General features: G+C 34.1%; 1 protein-coding gene across 1 annotated transcript in view; it reads left to right on the top strand.

Moving 5' to 3' along the window:
- Nucleotides 1–1,099: 1,099 nt before the first annotated feature.
- The window catches only part of GAS2 (growth arrest specific 2), a gene marked incomplete at its 3' end in the record, with an annotated part of 116,525 nt that continues 97,429 nt past the window's right edge, over nt 1,100–20,195 (top strand). Inside the window, exons 1-3 of the mRNA XM_079707690.1 lie at nt 1,100–1,128; nt 3,133–3,297; nt 13,653–13,774. Coding sequence (XP_079563816.1) covers nt 3,153–3,297; nt 13,653–13,774 — 267 coding nt within the window. The 5' untranslated portion in view covers nt 1,100–1,128; nt 3,133–3,152. The remainder of the gene's footprint in view (nt 1,129–3,132; nt 3,298–13,652; nt 13,775–20,195) is intronic.

Here is a 20,195-nt window from a genome sequence, read left to right as displayed (position 1 = left end):
AGTGTATCATTTCATTTCCTGTCTTAAAAGCTACCCCTTGGTATCTCTGGTTGTTTTCGAAAATGTTTGAATGAATTCAAAAGATCAGAAATGACCTTTTTCTTGTAATTTGTTCTTTGTGGTCTAGTTCAACTCATTCAGATGGATTAAACATTTGTTGAAAATTATAAAAGGTTTATAATCCTGTAGTGATCTTTTTATCTGGGTAATATAAATTTATCTGAACTTTGTTCATCACAATTTAATCATTTCACTTGGAAACTGCTTCAACATGGGGTAATTCACACTCCAAATTTTGATCCTGCTAGCTGGGTCCATTTTCATCTTTTCTATTCATATCTCAGCTATATTTAAATCCAAGACCACCATGTAATGACTTTCAGCTAAACCATAGAGTCATGCCAAGTTTGATGGTGATTTAAAATGTGAAAAAAGGATCAGAAGAATTTGGATCAAAATCCTAATTTTTTTCAAAAGGGACTTAAATAGAAGAGTCCCTTAAACAGAAGAGTCCCTATCTATGACAGTGACTTTAGGTGTCTACATATTTGGCATATATTTCATTGTTTAACTTCTATCGGATGCTAATTACCCACTAAGCCTTCTTTCTCCTACCTTTGCCTCCTGGGAAAATATAACTCTGTTCTTTCTTTTTTTTCACTTTACATATAATTTTGATTATATACAAAGCAGCATAACAAACATTGCTTAGTTATTCTTATTGTTTTAACTTAATGATCATCTGTAAATATTAGAAGATAGTTTAAATTACATTTCTGGCAAAATACAGGACAGACTACATGAGAAATAAATGTGCCACTGTCAAGGAAAATAAAAACTTCACTGTTTAGAAGCATTGAGGGGACAGATTGTGTCCCTCTGGCTCACTGAAACTGTTACATGCCATTAGGCTTACTGTAAACTATCCCTTGATGAATTCTTTGCTGGACAATGAGCTTACGAATCTGAGGTGTCTTCTTGCTTTTACAAAGCAAAATAGGACTCTGATGCTTAAATGGAAGTTGCAGAGAACATAATAGGATGTAGGTAAAGTTACTGAACTACCACATCTCACTTTCAGGAAAGTAGCGGGAGATATTGTGTCTTGAGAAGAAAGGCATTTTAGAGGTAACCCTTTTAAGATTTCAATTAGTTATTTAAATATATGAATCATGTGCTTAAATGTATTATTACCTAAATGTTTGTTTCTGAGGCTAGCTAGCCTGTAGGAATCCTAACCAACTACTGGGAAATGTTTTGTTTTCCTGGGGTTGGACCTATTTTTTAAAGAACTGGGGCAAAAAATGTTTTAGCCTTCTGGTTTAGTCACAGGGTTTGGAGAATCTTTAGGACTTTATATGAATAATGTCATGATTAACTGCAAAAAAAAGTAGACAATTGTGATCTTCTGATCCCTGTAATGACAATTTAGTAGCATATGACAAGGTATATTAAAATATTTCACATTTTCACTAGTTATTACTTTAGATGACTAGATATACGAGATTTATAGAAGGTGTTTTCAAAGAAAACTTACAGTAATTTTTTTCTGCAAAAATTACTTCAAAGCATAATTTCTCTGGAAATTAAATTGTCTGTGCTTTTAAATTATAGATTTATGACACTTTTTAGGTGTTTAATCATGCTCCCAGCAGTCTTTTCTAATGCTACAGCAAAATGTTTGTGAGACTGTCACATTTTACAGTTTTCTGAACACCAATGTCTTATTTTGTTTAAAAGCTGTCTTTAAAAGACAAAAATTAACCTAGGCTAAGAGAATTAGAGTTTGAGATTAATTGGAAAAGAATGCTATGTAACTTTTCAAATGATAAAACTGACAAGGGTATATACAACTTATACTGGTAAACTTAAACTACCATTAGTAATAAATATAGCTGAAAACCCCATTATATCATATAAATCTTACTTTTTGTCATTTGCAAACATTTTCCTTTTCATTTCATTCAGTCATAATGCATTTGGTTATTTTATAGTCACTATTTGCATACAGAATGGAGTTCTACACATAAACTTATGAGTTTATTACCTTCCTGCTCCAATATTACATCTATAGTCTTAGGTCCTATAAATAATGCATACAATAGTACTACATTTAAGGCCAAGTATATATATATTCATACATCTTTTCTGCAACCCACATAGAAGACTGTGTTACTCATAGGTTAGTGAAATCATCCCTTACTGTGTAGATATAAGATATGTAATGTAATTACGTCTTTGCTAAACATGAATACAAACAAACCCTAGTATGCAAAACATACGAAATGAGAAGGTACAAAGTATGACAAAAGAAAACCTGTGACGATATTTATTAGAATTACAGTGTAATTCCTGGGTTATAACGTGGTTTCCTGATGACACTATTTTGTAAAATGTGTCATTCTGAAAACAGTAATGGTCTTAGAGTAAAGACCCAAGTTCAAGCCTGACTCTGCCATGATCTAGCTATATGATCTTGGTTGAGTCACCCTTCCTCTTTGGTTTTGTTTTCATTAACTGTAAAATAAGAGAAGTGTGGTAGGGACTCTAGAAGGACACACTCCCCCATGTCCCACCCAATTCTCTAAAGTGTAAGTACATGATTACTTGGCCATCTGCAAAGAACCAAGGGCTGTGCTTAATCTCATAGGTAATAGTTTTAAGAGTAGTGGTCATATGTTTATAAGAAATTTTGCAAATACTGTCACTTCTAGTATTCAGTCCTAAAATTCTGTGGAAATCGATGGCTTCAAAAATTAACCCAAACAATGGGAGTTTACAATTTGGATACCAAAATTTTAATCAACCACTTTTTATTGTTTTTGAATAAGTAGAATTTCTTTCCTTAGAAACTGTCATTTTTCCAAATATGATGTTTTACACAAGCAGAGAGCTTACTGTTTGATTTTTCTATTTGACCTTTGACAGCTGCTGCTTCCTACCAAGTAGTTGGTCAAAAGTGACAGGGCCAGTACAAGTAAAGCAAACAGTGTTTCATGGGGGTTTAATAATTAATAACCTGACTTGTCATCCAAACTTCCACAGATCATATTCCTTACTGTGTCATTGGCAGTGAGATTTTAACAAGAGAAGATTGTATAAAAAGCAATTGCTCTTTTGTTTCCAAAACAGGTATTACAAGTGGATAAATAATGTGCACTGCTCTGAACCCAAAGGTACGCAGTGGACCTGGCCTCTCTGATATGCATCAGTATAGCCAGTGGCTGGCCAGCAGACATGAAGCTAATTTGCTACCGATGAAAGAAGATCTGGCCTTGTGGTTAACCAATCTGTTAGGTAAGGTTATAAGATCTCATTTTGTCATCAAAGATAACAGGTTTATTCTCCCTGCTCATGTAGTGTCCTTCTCCTAAGCATATGACACCACTTTAGAAAGAAAGACTTTCATTATTTGCATTTTGCATCTGGGAGACCTGAAGCATATAGAGAATTTAAATGAATTTCCCAATGTCTCTCACATTAACTGTGCTTAGTAATTCCAATATCATGCATTGTAACTGTGTGGTCAAATTGCTCATTTCATCTACACCCTTGCTGATCTGATTTATTTTTACTTTTCTTTCATGCAACTGACCAGTTTAGCCTATTCTTTTGACACTGCACACGGGCCACAGTCTGTGAAATCTGGCTTCTAAAGCTAGATTTCTTTGCCCTACTTTTATAGCACACCTTCTAAAACTGCTGAATACCCAGACTCTGGAACAATAACATCTATCCTTTGTCCAAATGAGCTGACAGGAGTCATCCAACCTTGAACTAAAATTTTTCTTTTCATTACACTTTTGTTTTTAAGTATTCTTCCAAAAGGACGATCTTAGAGAAAAATGCTACCTCATGCTAAGGCTGCCTCTTTTTTTGTTTCTGTTGTGCTGGCATATTCAGAGTATATAATTTCAACCATGTGCAAAGTGGAATCATACATTCAAAGGATCATCATATAAAGCAATGCTTTTTCACTAGTAATTTTTCACAGAGAACAAAATTGTTTTAAGACCTGAAAAAAGGATCCTTATAGAGTTTATAAGATTTGAATATTGAGTAAACATAGAATTTGCATGGTGCTTTATCATTTACAGAAAGGATTTCACCAATATTATTTTATTATTGAAAGGATTCCTTCAAGGTAAGTGTTGTTATCGTCACTTTCTAGCTGATGAAACTGAAGAGTTTAGTGAAGAGCATAGTGCATCTGTAATTTTAGCAAGGTTTGACAAGGTTTTAGCACATTTTAGCAAGATTTTTCTTTTTGCTCACCATGGCTCTGGATTTTTACATTGCTTTTGCATTTTTTAAGCCTTTACCCTAGAGTTAGATCTTTCCTTTTTCCTTACTGTGTGCACATGCTTTTGACAATTCTATGTAGTCTAACCAGGGCTACTGCATATGGAAACTCAGGTGGTGCCCTTTGCAAGGGAGCCCAGTTAAAGGGTAAGAGAAGAAATGCAGAAGGCATCCTTCACATCCATCACTCCCCAGAAAGACCCTTCACTGTGCTATGGAGTGATATCCACCAGAAGGAAGGGCTACCTTTCATTTATACAAGGGAAGAACATTTTTATTTATCTCCATTATAGAGAGGATGTCAATTTAGCCTAAACAGTTGGGTTTCCTCCCTCTTTTGTATGTTCACTAATTATTGTTATATTAATATTTTATTAACTTTGAGCTGTTTTCAGATATGGGTTGTCACAGCATGGCAGTACAGAAGTTAAGGCACAGACTTAGAATAAACTGCCTGTGTTTGAACACCAGATGTGCCACTTAACTAGCAATATGATCTTGGGCAAGTTATTTAATCTCTCTGTTCTTTAGTTTCCTCATCTATAAAGTGGTAATGATGGTAGGGTTGCTGTGAGATTAAATAATTAAAATATGTATACTACTTAGTGCCTGACATATTATAAACTCTATATGTGGTGTGTTATTCCATTTATATAGTTCAGTGATATGATTAATTTGATTTGGTGAGTAAATTCATTCATTTATTCAACAAATATTTGGGTGTACATCAGCATAATAATTATTTGAATAAAATGGACTCTGGAATCAGAATGCTTGAATTCAAATCTCAGTTCCATCACTTACTAGCTCTGTGATACTGGGCAAGTATCTGAATGCACTGTGCCTGGGTTTCGTCATCTGTGAAATACATATAATACTAGTACCAACCTCATGGGATTGTTGGAGAGTCAAGTAAGATCGTCAGCTTTAGAACAAGGTCTGGCACATAGTAATCAACTAGCTATAGTAAATATACTAGCTATTGTGTTTCAGCACAGTCTGCTAAGTGCTAGAGGGTAGAGTGGTGACTAAGAATAGACAGAGTGCCTGTTCTTATAGAGCTTGGAGTAGATTGAACAAGAAATTAATATAAATAAGTGACTGAATAAATCATTAATTGGACTTGGTATAAACACTAAAAGATATAGGTTGCAATAAGAATGTAAAAACAAGGAGGTGGGAATGAGGCAAATGATCAGAGGGCTTGGGGAAATCCTTTTTAAGGGGTCTTATATTTAAAACTGATATCTGAAGAATAATTAATAGCTAGACAAAGTGTGGGAGAAAAGGCTGTGTGAAAAGAATGGCATGTGTGGGATAGAAAGGAGTTTGGCGCCTTAGAAGAACTGAACAAAGGCTAGTTTCAACAGTGTAGATCAAGAGGGGGAGACTTTCATGAGATTTGTTGGGGCTAGAGCATATACTGCTTTGAAGACCATGTTGAGGAGCTTATAATTTATTGCATGCTCGACGAGGAGTCCCTGAGATGTTCCAGGCAGGGGGAAATCATGATTATGAGTATAGCCTGATTACACAGGTGTGTTCCAAAGTCCCATGACTTGTCATCAAAAGCATTTTATTTGGTGAATGTGATCATTTACAAAGTAGCTTGAGCAGTGTGAGCAGCCCAAGACAGCCTCAAAGAATAGAGAGTCAGTGTATGTGTAATGGAAATATCCTTGGACTAAAAGTCAGGAGGCCTGGCTCCTAACTGGTGTCAGGAGACCTGGCTTCTGATTCTGGCTCTCTCACTTGGTAAACTTGCCCAAAGTCACTCAGCTATCTTTTCTGGGCTCAGTGTCCTCAACCATAAAATGAAGGGTTTGGAGTAGATGATCTCTAATGTCCATTCCAGTTCCAAAAGTCTAAGTTTCCAAGAAATCCATCTCTTGAGACCCAGTTTGAAATCATCAATATGTATAAACAAGGAGAAAACAGTTTACGTAAATGAATAATCTTTCTTTTAAAGAATAAAAAGGCTAATGTTCTTAATGCCAGTTATTGGTAACACAGAAGCAACTGATGGCTTGTGAAATTTTCTCAGAAAAGAAATCTTAAAAGAATCTCAAAATAGAAAAAAAAGAATCTCAAAATATAGGAAAATGTCACTTTCTGTTAACTTGAATTCATAAAAATAGGTAGATGATAGATTTCAAGTAAATATCCTCATGGTAACTTGGAAAGTAGACCAATATCTTGAGGTTATTTAAAGTGGCAAAACATTCAGAGGTAAGAAAATATGTTATGTACTAGAACGGTGATAACAAGGAAGAGAGAAAAAATGTATGGCTATGTGACAAGATATTTTTACTACACATAATAGATACATTTAGTATTCACGTATTTTAGAAATGGAGTCATTAAAGTAAATTTTAAAATTCTTACTGGTCATTTTGTTGCCTCAGAAATATTTGCAAATTTGTATTATACAGCTCTATTTCAATTCTCCATTTTTATCTACTTGAAGGTTAGAGATATCTTGAAGGTAGTTTCAAAGTTGATCTGGTCTCTAGATAAAGTATCTGAATTTTTTGGTGAGGTGGAAATTCACATACTAAATTAAAGCTTTTAACTAGACTTTGCCATTGTAGTGTGGACCTTACTTGTGGAAAGATTTCCTATTTCTTTCTAGCAATACTTGACTAAAATGTAACTTTTTTTCCTTTTTTGCCTTTCAAAAAAAGTAGTAATGATATTCTAAATTCAGGTATTTCTGGTCCTACATATAAAATGTCAATTGAAAGGTGGAATTTTTTAAAGAACACTCACTTTACGTTCAGGTTTTTTGGAGGATAAAAATTATTTGATAGAGAAGAAAATTATTTCATTGGTTCATAGACCAATATTCACATTCTTGCCAAATATGAAGGCATAATACTGTAATTTTCAAGTACTATATACTTACTTAATCAGTAACAATAATAGCACTTTAGATTCCTCAGCATAAAATTAAAGCAGCAATAGCAAATTTGCAATAGCAAATTTTTAGACTAACTAAAATTTATATTTTAGAATATAAAAACTATTTTATAAGTTAACTAGTTGAGTTAAATAAATTGTCATGATGGTTGGGATTTGTTTATGTGGTAGCATACCAGTCTGATTCATGAGAAAATCATCCTGTGATATTTATTGACTACTTACATATCTTTGTAGTCCAAGTACGTTTTCTATTGATAATAGTTGACACTATGGAGTTTCATGACCAACATTCAGAAAAGACAACAAAGAAACCTGAATCAAGAGAATCTTGCCTCTAAAGCATTTCTCTGACCATTGTCCCCTGCTATACATTAAATATACACATTTAATTTTTATTTTAGGCTTTCTGTTTTGTTATTTTTGTTCATGAACTAGCTATTGCCCATTTGTTAATTAACTATGTCCTTAGGACATATTTGAACATCAAATGATTATACAAATAAGTCTTGGAGAAAAACTTGTTACTTTGAATAAACAGCATGTAATTAAATTAACAGTCCCAGATTATAGCAACTACCCATCATTCAGATAGATGAGGCACACTCTACAGATTTCATGATTGTTGAAGGACTATTGAAGACTGTTGTTAGTTTAATTTTGAAATGAATATACTAACATAGATGTTCTCAGATTGTTTATTTATTTTGTGTTTCTTTAATCATTTGAAAATGACCTTTATCTTCAATTCGTATTTGTTTAATAACACTACATGAATCACATGGGAGTATAATTTTGAGAAAAGATTGTAGTTGTTAAGCATCACAGAAATTGATATTGTTCTTAAGGATTTTAGATCGTTAAGATGTAGGCATATGTGTTTGGATATATGCAGGGAATTTGAATAAATCAAAAAATGTATTACAAATCAAGTTAAGCTAAATTGATTTTACTAGTATTTAGAAATGCATTATGACAGTTGATGTTATGGTGATTGTCCCTTTCTCTGACTTTCCTACATGCACATAAAGGAAAATTCAGTTGTTATATGCATAGTATGATCAATATGTAATGTTTTCCTTAACTCAGTTATTTCTTAAAAAACCCTACTTTTAGCATTAGAAAGTTAAGCACCTATTTACTGGAGTTGCTGCTGTCTAATGAGTTTGGAACAGCTCTCTTTTCTTTTTTCTTAAAGTCCTTTTACTGGATACTTGTCCTGCAGACTTCTCATATTCTTGATGAAGTCAATAAAAATTTCTTAGGAAAGGTGGTGTCTTATGCTAGTTCAAAAATTTAAAGAATCAAGTCTATGTTCACAAATTGACACCTTTCAGAGCAGTTACACCCTAATGTTTTACCCAACTTTTCCAACAGAACCGACTTTGTCTTTTCTTGATACAAATGCAGGGTAGACTCTGAATCAGTGTGGGGCAGGTGCTGATCTAGGGTTTCTGTATATAATCAATCATTTCCTATCTCACAACCTTTATATTTGTCTTAAAACACTGACTAATTTGAGTTAAGATAGCAGATGAGTTGCTTCAAGTTCTCTAATTGGAGAAATAGACTGTGATTGAGAGGTACAGTGGAGATTGGAGTAGAGTTTGGTCATATCTAGATCACCCTTATAGATAAAATATACTAGTTTTCTTATGCAATGAATCAGGCTACATAACAGAGCATGCCTGAATGCTATTCTCGGTCATTCTCCAATCATCAGCAAGGTGGCTTGCTATTCATTTCTCAGCATCACTGTCTTCAGCCCTACACTGTTTTGTTTTTTTCTGAAGGAGTTTCTAGAGAGAAAAATTCTGTAGATTTTCTACAAAGAAAAAGACAACTGCATTAGAGAGAATGCATTGTTATAGAAAAGTCATTTATGTATCCAGCAAATATTGATTTAACTAACCAAGACTGGTGGCTAAAAACATAGACTCTAAACCTAGACTTCTTAGCTTAAAGAGCCAGATTCACTGTGTGAATTTATTTAACCTAAATACATCAACTTCATCATCTGTAAAATGGACATAATAGAAGCACTCACTTCGCAGTTTTGTAAAAATATTAAAAACATAAATACATGTAAAGTGCTTGGCATATAGTAAGAACTCAAATGTTAAATATCATTATTAGATGTTGTCATATCTTTAGGAAACTGAGTGTAGTACTGCTAACTTACTAGGAGGAAAACATTCTTTCTTAGCAAAATAGAAGATAAAAGGGATAATCTTTATGGAAATTGTGGCAAGCTTACATTTCTGGGGGGAATACACTTGTATGTACAAGTATGTGTGTTGATTTTAGTTACCTGACAAAATATTTCAGGCACATGATTATTTCATATCATTGTGTCCTCATATTTTAAGAGGAAATGACTAATCACAATATTTAACCAAACCACCTGATCTCTGTCTACTGGCAAGCTGTCAGTCATGACTGAATTGATGATGTGAAGATCTAAGTTCACAATTATGAACCCAGGAAGTAAAGATATTCTTTCTAGACTTGGCTATTTTGGGTTGACCTTCAAGTCAGTAATAAAGACAACCCAGTATGGGTCGGCACTCCAAGGTGATTTAATTGTGTCCATTCATTGCCCCTTCTTTCACTAGATATACCAAAAACGTGGAAAGATGGGATTGGGGAAGAAGTGATTCTATGATACTAGAATCCTACTGTTTCTAGCATTTATAGTCTAATGTCTCAAACCAGCTACACAATTTATATTAAAGAAGATCTGATTCTGTCTGACAGAGATTGAACTGTGTATAGCTTTTACTTGAGAAACTGTAATTAGTAATTCATAGCCTATTCTGGTGGATTCGTCATGATTAAATTCAGCCAACTTTATATTCAGTTTTTAATATACTTTTGGTAATATTAATGGAATAAAGAGTATGATAATATATCATCCTATATAAGGATTATAACTGATTTCTTAAAATTATGCAGTACATTTAAAATGTATATTTTATGATTCTTAATCATTGGATGGAAAATGTTACATATGAAGGTTTAAAAAAAATTCTGTCTTGCATTTTTCCTTCATTTGAGTCAGTACATTTCAACCATAAAGTATGTAATAGCGTCTGCTTTAGCCAAAAAAAAAAAAAAAATCCCACCTTTTGGAGCTATAAAATATACAGAATTGAAAGCTGAGACCTAATATATTTTTCATTAGGTACAGATGTTCAATGTTAAATTCCTCAAGTATTCATGAAAAGCAGGATAACAAAAATTTGTTCAGGTATAGTGCAGAAAAAGTAAAAATCAGTCCTTTTGGTAAATTGCTAATGGCTTTTTAATGAAAGCCAGTTTTCTTTTTATAATTTACAAGTTCTTGTAAATTTTTTGTAATCATCTCATCACTTGACATTATGAATAGAATCTTTAAATTTTCAAGTAGCTTAATGAAATAATACCTAAAGACCTCTTCCAAATATAGAAAATCTTATAAGTAATTTATAAAGAAATCATTCAACAGTTTACATAAAGTTTACCTTCTTTACCTTGAAATAAAATTGATAATTTAAAAATATTTCTAATATTTATTTTTATGCTTTTTTGTAAATAACTTATTATCATTAGAAAATGCAAGCCAATATGGTGAATGCATAATACAAATTCTGTTGTGCTGGCTTTTTTGCATCTTGAGACTATTACTTTCATTCCTTAATTGAGTTAAGCTGCATACAATGTTGAACTAATAATAGCTCTGTATAGGCTACCTCTGTGGTGAGTACTTAGAGCTACTGATGTTTTGCCACCTGCAGAAGTCATTATCCTAACTGAGGGCTAAAATGTGAACTATCCAGTAGGGAAAAAAGAACATAAAAAAAGTAATTCTTTTTCCTCCTTCACCTGCCCTTCCCCCCAAACTGTAAAAAAATCATTTCAAACAGATGTTTCTTAAAAACAAAATATATTAGATATTGTGAGTTTAACTTTAAGCCAGTAGTATATCTGTTGTTCCAGTTGGTTTACATTTATCTTAAGTGTTCATGGAATTGAGCTGCATGCATTTTTCTTAAGATAAAAGGTAGTCCTATGACTCTCAGTATAAAACTTTAAAATACCTCCTTTTTTTCTTTTTGCTTTAACAACTGCTTTTCACAGAAATAATACCCAACATTTTCTCAAAGTTTTCCAAGAGTTTGTTTCTTCATTTGTCAATTCACGTACTCACTGAACGTGTTTACTAGGTACCTTCTATGTAAGTAACATTATGCTTACCTCTGTAGTAATGCACACACAAAACAATATACCTCAAGAGGTTTCTAATGTACTGGTGATGACGGGAACTTTGTACAAAGCATGTTATTAGCCATAGAAGAAGTTTGATGAGTGCCAGAGTGAGTGATATTCCTGAGTATGACCATATAGGAAGGAGATTGATGTACACTGGGAGAATCTCTTTCTGGATTTCTGATTAAAGGGAAAGTAGAATGTGGCCAGGCAGATAGAAGATAGGGGGCTGTTACAGGAAGGGGCCATGCCTGGACCAAGGCATGGGAGTGGAAATGGGAAGATCCGCCCATGGAACTGGGAAGGCAGGGTGCAGACCAAGGACCAGGGTGTAAGCAAGTTAGAATAGAAAGGTGGATTAGCGGCATATGAGAGGACTTTGGATATTGGGTAAAGTGGGTTTGTTTCATCTTTTACGTAGAGGAGAAGATTAGGGACTATGCAATAAAGATGAAGATTGGCTCAGTGAGGGTGGTGTTTAACAATATTAATTTTAGCAGGGATTATGGTATGTTCTGGAGGCAGACGTTGAGGATACGAGGACTAGCCATTGTTCTTGCTGCTAGAGTTTAGGTATCAGGTCATGAATTTTTTTTTTTTTTTTTTTTTTTGCGGTACGCGGGCTTCTCACTGTTGCGGCCTCTCCCATTGCGGAGCACAGTCTCCGGACGCGCAGGCTCAGCGGCCATGGCTCACGGGCCTAGCCGCTCCATGGCATGTGGGATCTTCCCGGACCGGGGCACGAACCCGCGTCCCCTGAATTGGCAGGTGGACTCTCAACCACTGCGCCACCAGGGAAGCCCCCATGAATTTTTTAAATTAAGATTATGGTTCTAGAAACAGAAGGAAGCACGAATCTACAGGACTTGTGACTAATAAGTTATAGGAAATTAAGACAGGGAAATAAAATATTCTGAAACTTAGAGAAATACAGCACCAGGAAAAGGAGAAAGCTCAGGGGAAGGAGTTTTGAGGAACATACAAAAAAGAAATTAATGATTTTATAGAGCCTGGGGGGTGGGGAATGGAGCCATCGGGAGTGATAGTTAAAGGGTACAGTTTCTTTGGGGAGTGATAAAAATGTACTAACATTGACTGTGGTGGTAATTGCACAACTCTGTGAATATACTAAAAGTCATTGAATTATACACTTGAAAGAGGTGAATTGTAAGGAATGTGAATTATATCCCAATAAAGCTGTTACAAAGTAAAAGAAAAAAAAGAAGAAAGAAAATATACTTTGGGAGCATATAAGAAGGAAGAAAAATAACTTTTAACCAATAAAATGGCAGGGATGGACAACTGTGAATCATGTTCATAAGAGCAGTAATTGAAGCTGTGAGTGGTTGTGAGGAGACAAAAAAAAAAAAGCAGAGATATCTGAACCTAATAATTCCACAGTTCAAGCACTGCATCAGGAAGGGGAAGAGTGGTTAGAGGGGCAGTGTTTTCTTATAGAGAGCTTCTTACTTGCATTAATTTTACCTGTATTATCTTCATCAGGAAAACAAACTCAATGGAATTTAAAGATATGTTGGGGTTTTTTTGTTTATTTTTTTATTTATTTTTGGCTGTGTTGGGTCTTTGTTTCTGTGCGAGGGCTTTCTCTAGTTGTGGCGAGCTGGGGCCACTCTTCATTGCGGTGCGCGGGCCTCTCAATGTCGTGGCCTCTCTTGTTGCAGAGCACAGGCTCCAGATGCGCAGGCTCAGTAGTTCTGGCTCACGGGCCTAGTTGCTCCACGGCATGTGGGATCTTCCCAGACCAGGGCTCGAACCTGTGTCCCCTGCATTGGCAGGCAGACTCTCAACCACTGTACCACTAGGGAAGCCCATAGAGATGTGGTTTTATGCATTGGCCACACTCTTAAAATTGCCAATGGTGGTTGATTTTTGATATGCTATGGCTCTATTTTATATTAAAGGGGAGCTATGGAGTTCTTGTGATGAAAGACGTATACACAACACAAAATACCAGTTTTGCTTTATTCTCTTGCCTACAGGCTAAAGTAACTGAAAAACGTAAAATTCCAAAGAAACCATTCTTTCCAGTGATTTCCTATCTCAGATATGTAACTCAGCTAGAATTGGAATTTTGGTGATAAAAACTGCATATGTTGGCATGAATGTCACATTTGGGTTGGGGAATGATTGTGTTTTTATAATGCTTCTTTTTGTTATTGCAGGGAAGGAGATTACGGCAGAAACTTTTATGGAGAAATTGGATAATGGTGCCTTGCTCTGTCAACTTGCAGAAACTGTGCAGGAGAAATTCAAAGAGAGCATGGATGCTAACAAGCCCCCCAAGGTAAAAGATCCCAAGGCAAAATCAGTCACTGTCAGATGGTGGATTACATTTGTAGTAGCTTATGAATTGAGTTTGAGGATTTTGTTGTGAATGATGCATTAAGTCCTCTATTAATGAAACACATAGAGTGCTTTTTAATTAGGTAACATGTTATTTGCACTCTAATTATATAAATTACATAATCCTTTCAATAAGTCTAATTAACTAGAAGATTATGGAAGTTGATGGTATTAATACAAAACAAATGCTGTATATAAACTGGTTGAATCTGATATATTGATTAAAAATTTAACAGAAGAATAACTTATGTCATCAGGCAACGAACAAAATCTGGCCAAGAAAGATTTACTGAATAGGTCTTTGTTTCCAGATAGATTATTATGGCTGAATACTGGAACAAAATATCTGGAGTGTATAATATTTTGCTCTTTTAAAGTAAGTAGTATATTGAACTAAGTAACTTTGAACAAATTATTTTCTTTCTGACTGCTCATATTTCCTTTCTGCACATTGTTCTAATATTTTACCTGGTTATTATAAACACATAATAAAAGTGTGGTGTTTGATATTTTTTGAAAGGAACAAGGTAGATGACACTTTTCTTAATTTTATTTTTTTTTTACTTTTCTTAATTTTAGACAGAGAAGAAAAAGAGGTAAGAAAAAATGAGGTTAAAATATTGTTGAAGACAGCTTAAAAGAAAAAGGAAAAGCTGTTAAATTTTATGCAACTCTGGCAAAAAAAAAGTAAAACTGATTATTTATGTCAAATTTCTTTATGATTACCGAACTAAAATCTAAACAAAAGATAAAGCTCCCTGAAACAATGGGTTTCTTTTTATAGCGCTGTAGTTAGTTTGGGGATAATATTTTATATTGCTCTGTAAAGTATTACATAACATACAAAGCCTCTTCATTTTTTTTCCATCTTAAAAGCAGAACAGAAATAATGACGCAGATATAGAGAATGGACTTGAGGACATGGGGAGGGGGAAGGGTAAGCTGGGATGAAGCGAGAGAGTGGCATGGACTAATATATACTACCAAATGTAAAATAGATAGCTAGTGGGAAGCAGCCACATAGCACAGGGAGATCAGCTCGGTGCTTTGTGACCACCTAGAGGGGTGGGATAGGGAGGGTGGGAGGGAGACGCAAGAGGGAGGGGATATGGGGATATATGTATGCATACAGCTGATTCACTTTGTTATAAAGCAGAAACTAACACACCATTGTAAAGCAATTATACTCCAATAGAGATGTTTAAAAAATTTTTTAATTAAAAAATTTTTAAAATAAAAAAATAAAAGAAGCTCTGTGAAAATGTTAATTAACTCATTGGCTCCCAAACCTTGCTGTGCAGAGGAATCACCTGAAGAACTTTAAAAACTATGGGGCCTGGCTCCTTTACCTGAACATTCTGATTTAATCCCTATGGAGAAGGACCTGGGGATTGGGATGTCTAAAAAGCACTGCAGGTGAATCTGATGTGCAGCAAAGTTTGGGAACCGCTGAGTTCATTTTCTTTTTCCTGCATTTAGATGCAGACTAAATGATTTATGAACGATCACGAAGCTAGTAAGTGACAGAGCAAGAACTTGACGTAGACGTCCCCTTTCCAAGTCTAATGCTCTCTCACTTTGGTTCACTATGCGTAGTTTAGATATGAAGAGATTGCTTATGAAAATGCAGAAAATGTTAGGACTGTTAGGAAACTGATTTTTCTTCTGCTGTGTCTTCCATTGTAATGTAACTGGCTTTTACTTCAGTTCACTAATGAGAAAACATAATGCATAGTAGGAGGACAATTTGCATAGAAAATTTACTCTAAAATAATTAACAGAGGGAAACAAAAGGGTTGTGCCCAGATTTTTGAAAGCATTATCTTAATATTATATAGGTCCTGCAACCTCTATTTGTATTATTTATTGTTGAGGAAAGAGAGCTCATTGCCTCCATATTAAGATCTTGAATCCTTCCTAGTAACAAAGAATAAGCAACTCTACTAAGGCACAGTTCTCTGATTTTGTTTATTTTGTCAACTTTTGCTTTTTAAAACAGAAGTTAAGATCCCTGAATAGAACTATAAGACTGTCAAGAGTAAGATAGCCCACAAAGCACTAGTCTATTGCATAAAGGCTTTGATGTTGAACACATTTTGCTTGGGTTCTAGTTTTATTATCTATTGAGTGGATGTGTCTGAACCTTAGTTTTCTGATCTTTAAAATAGGATTAATAATTTTGCATCTATGCCTGCCAAAGAGCATTACACAAAAAAGACTATTGGTAAATATTACCTCTCTTATGCATTTGAGTTAAGAGATCTTGATGAGAATTTTAGATTAACTAGAGGAAACTAGAAGAAAAAAATAAGTACCTTGTAAAAGTTTATAGTTAATGTGATAGCTACTATATGTAAATATAGGTATTGATACATTTGCCCCAAATCTCCATAGTACTATGTAATGTTGAGGATAGGTATGAGTCAGGAGTTTGCTAGCTGTTTCCTTTGAAACGTTTATTTCAAATTATATTAGTTTTATAATAAAACTGTAAAACATAAAAAGAAACAAAGGAAATTTTCCTTTCATTTATTGACCCTAAGCCATTTGTTTAATTGAATAAAAAACTCAAGTAATACTTTGATTATGATAAATGTTTTAGTATAAAAATTCAACCATCATTATTAAACAAGTGTAGGTTTAAAAAAACCCACTATGACCTAACTTTCAATGCTCAAAAAATCAAATTTACTCTGAGTTAGAAGTTGACACAATTACTCTTGACTAAATTGCCTTCTGTGTCCTTGGCAAAATTCATATATTTCACAACTTACTTCCAGTGCAGCTTAAATCAAAATAGCATGTGCTTAACTTTATGAAAAATGGAAAGACAGCTAGTTTTTCTTTTTTGCATTTTATGAGAAATTTTTCAAAAGTTGAAAAGCCAAATGGCTAATATCTTCATGGCTATTATTGTTCATAAATATAATTTTCTCAAGAGTCATGGTCTTCAGTCCATCTTTGTCTATAAACAGAAATAGCTGTTATATGATATTCTACAATATTTTGTCATTATTAAATCTAAGTTTAAACCAGAATAGATTTTCTAAGACCCACGTAGTTGAGTTTACATTAACTATTTCCTTTAGGAATAAAGGAGACTTTCAAATTGGAGGTTACAATATTAAGATCACAATATTGTTTGCTTACGTGTGTATGTAAGTAATTATTTTCCACCTGGGCATTTTGAAATTAGGGACAATAGTGGCAAAGATAGATGAGTTGGCCAATTACTTTGCTGAATTAGTGAAACTGTTATGTTTAGAAAGATGTTAAAACAATATTACTTAAAAAAAAATCAGCGGCAAACTTGATCTCATCTAAAGTCACGTTATAGGAAGTCCTTTGTAATTCTTTTCCAGCTGCTTAAATCTCATATTCTTATTCTCATAGCAATATTTTTACTTTTCCTGATTGATAGTTAATTTGGGGATTTTACAGCTGTGTAAATACTTCAGAGCGAGTAAGTTATGTCTGGTATGTGTGAAGTATGTCTGTGTTAAGAGTGATTTAAACACTATTAATATTTGCAAGTAAATATAATAAATATGTTAAACAGTTTACATATTTAATATTTTAGTTATAAATGCATGACTCATAGCCTATTCTGACTTGATAAAATACCCTGAATGAAAATAAATTATATCCTATGATTCTTTCTTTCCAAGCATCAATGGATCAATTTTAAAAATAGCCTCTCTATGTTTTTAGCTTTAAGTAATTAATCTTAGCCTGTGCATTTTCTCATTTTGCATGGAAGCAATGCAGAGATTTCACAGAGTTAGACCATAGTTGGGTTACAAGTATTTGAGACCAGGGTGCAGCAATTTAATGTGTAGTTTGATTTTGATTACTTTATATGTACCATAATATGATCAATTTATTATAAATATAAATGTTAATATTCCCCTAGCTGAGGAACTTTAAAGGCAAAAATCTAAACTATTAATCTTTCCAATATCCTATTGGGATGAGAAAACCAAAACAAGTGATAAGTTCAAGGTTAGGTTTTATGCCTTTTGACCCTTAGTTACTTGGTGTCTCCAATCAAGACAAAATAATTGTTACATTGTTGTATGAACTTTCATATCCTGGTCTAGAGAGTTCACTTGCTATTGTATAATTACTCTGTTCTTTTTCCTAATCATGACTTGCTGATTTGTGTACACGATTTTCTGAACCACTGGGGCATCAACATGGTGCAAAATACTCAAAGGATTCAACCTCTCCTTTTCTCCTAACATTCTTATCTGTTTGTCTCATTTATCTTAAGAGTCTCTACCCCAGACATCAGTTTCCCTGGGTTCAGAGTTTCCTTTGACTTCAAAGAGCTCTGGGTGGTTAGATCAGGTTTGAAGTACATGAAGGGAAAAGAAAAAAAAAAAAAAAAAGAAGTTCTGTTACTTAGTAGAATGCTACATTATGCTCTAAGGAAGGAACTGAACATTCACCGTCTAAATGTAGAATCCAGCCCTTGTTTGTCGGAAAGAACATCCTAGTCAGATAGAAGGCCTATAGTATGTTTGCCCATCAAGAAAACCTAGTTCTCTGAGCTGTGAGATAGCAATACCTCAGGATGTTGTGCCATCCAGGAATTAAACAAGACATAAAGATCAGAGTTTTTTGCCTCAAAAATCAATAGCACATTTTGTTGAGACAACATCTTACCAAGATTAAGTTCAGAGAAATCCAGAAATTTGTGTGTATTGCCGGTGTCTCTGACAGAACAAGAAAGTATGGTAGAAGTGGTAAAAGATTTTTCTTGAAAAGAAAATCTCAGCTGTGATTAATCTACAGGCGTTTGTATCTAGTTATGCACCTGAAATAATCGTATATTCCTTAAGAAGTCCATGATTTTGAAATGCAAATGTATTGCCAAGATTAAACCAACAGAGTGAATCATGATGAGAGGGAGGGAATATAGGTGGAATGATATGGAAATAAATTTTTTTTTTGATGGGTTATTTCTCTGCCTGGGATTGAGGAGAGATGAAAAAAAATAGGAAAGTTAGTGATAAAGTCAAATTCCTAGGAATTAACAGAAATAAATATAAATATCTTCAAGTTTTAAATATGTTAAAATAAATTATTCCCCATTATAAAATTAAATTCTCTTGTCCCGCCTTCTCTAGCTCAGAGACAATGAAATGTCTTGGTTAATGTTTTTACCATTGGCAGTTTTTTCTGTTCTATACCATATTACAGGGATATACCTAAATGGGGCTTAAATGCTATAGCAGTAAATGTTAGTGTATAATGTAGAATGATATAAAAATGTTCTTGACTTTTTTTTCACCCCTCGTCATCTAGTCATAGGGGACTTGATATGGACTCTATGTGCAGGCTGAGAAAAAAAGTAGTGTGAAAAGTGAGCAGGATAGGGAGTGAATGATGTGCTTGTGGAATTTACCTGGATCTTCAGGACTGATTGAACTAATTCCATATGTTACACTTCTACTCCATGATAGAGTGTTGCTGGGCCCAACTAAAAATATGGTCAAGTTAATTATCTGGAGCTAAGTTCATTATAAACTGTTCAAGTTTCATGGTCATTAGTATCCCAAGACAGGGATTCAACCTCCATCAAACAACCATAGCAAGCTAGGAACACTTACATGATATCCTTTACAAAAAAGGCAATGTTCCTACATGGCCTCCACTACTGGCCCCAGAAACTTTACTTAGTTGGCAAAGCCCCCTTCCTGGATTCTCATAGGATTTATCTTACACCACTAGAATGCATGTATTTTATGAAGTCATCTAGTTTGCCTACTATTCCTGCTCTTCAATATCAAATCAGCAAAATATCATGATATAGTAGAAGAGTTTGGTACTTTGTGGGATGTTGAAATCCCCATAGTCCCTGTAGGCTATGTCACAGAGCTGGAGCTTGATATGCAGGATAGTAAGTGTTCTGTTATTTTTGTCAAGTATATGTAAACTGCTTCTGGATTTTTCTATTTATTAGGATTAAGAAAATTGCATCTTCCATATCAGTAGATGCATGCCAAGTACCAGGATATTTGTTCATATACTTCAATGAAAAGACCACATCTGGAACAACTATGATTGAAACTGTTACTTCATTATAATTTCCCCACTGTTCTTTGCATCCCATCTATCTTATATATGGCCTTGAATGGAATGGAGATATGATAAAAATTACTTTCTTTGCAATGTTTGAGTCATTGATAGTAGTGTGAATCTCTGATATTTTCAAAATTGTGATATTTTATTTGGTCCTTCTGTCAAATATGAAGTTATTCCCTGTATCAGGTAATAAAAATTCTGACAGTTGCTGAGAATATCCATGCCAAATACACATTCAGGAAGGCACAATAGTCATAGTGTAATGTGGACTT

This window comes from Hyperoodon ampullatus, assembly GCF_949752795.1.
Source record: "Hyperoodon ampullatus genome assembly, chromosome: 7".
NCBI lineage: Eukaryota > Metazoa > Chordata > Mammalia > Artiodactyla > Ziphiidae > Hyperoodon > Hyperoodon ampullatus.
The sequence above is the reverse complement of the archived record's forward strand: the minus strand, read 5'-3'. Positions and strand labels throughout refer to the sequence as shown.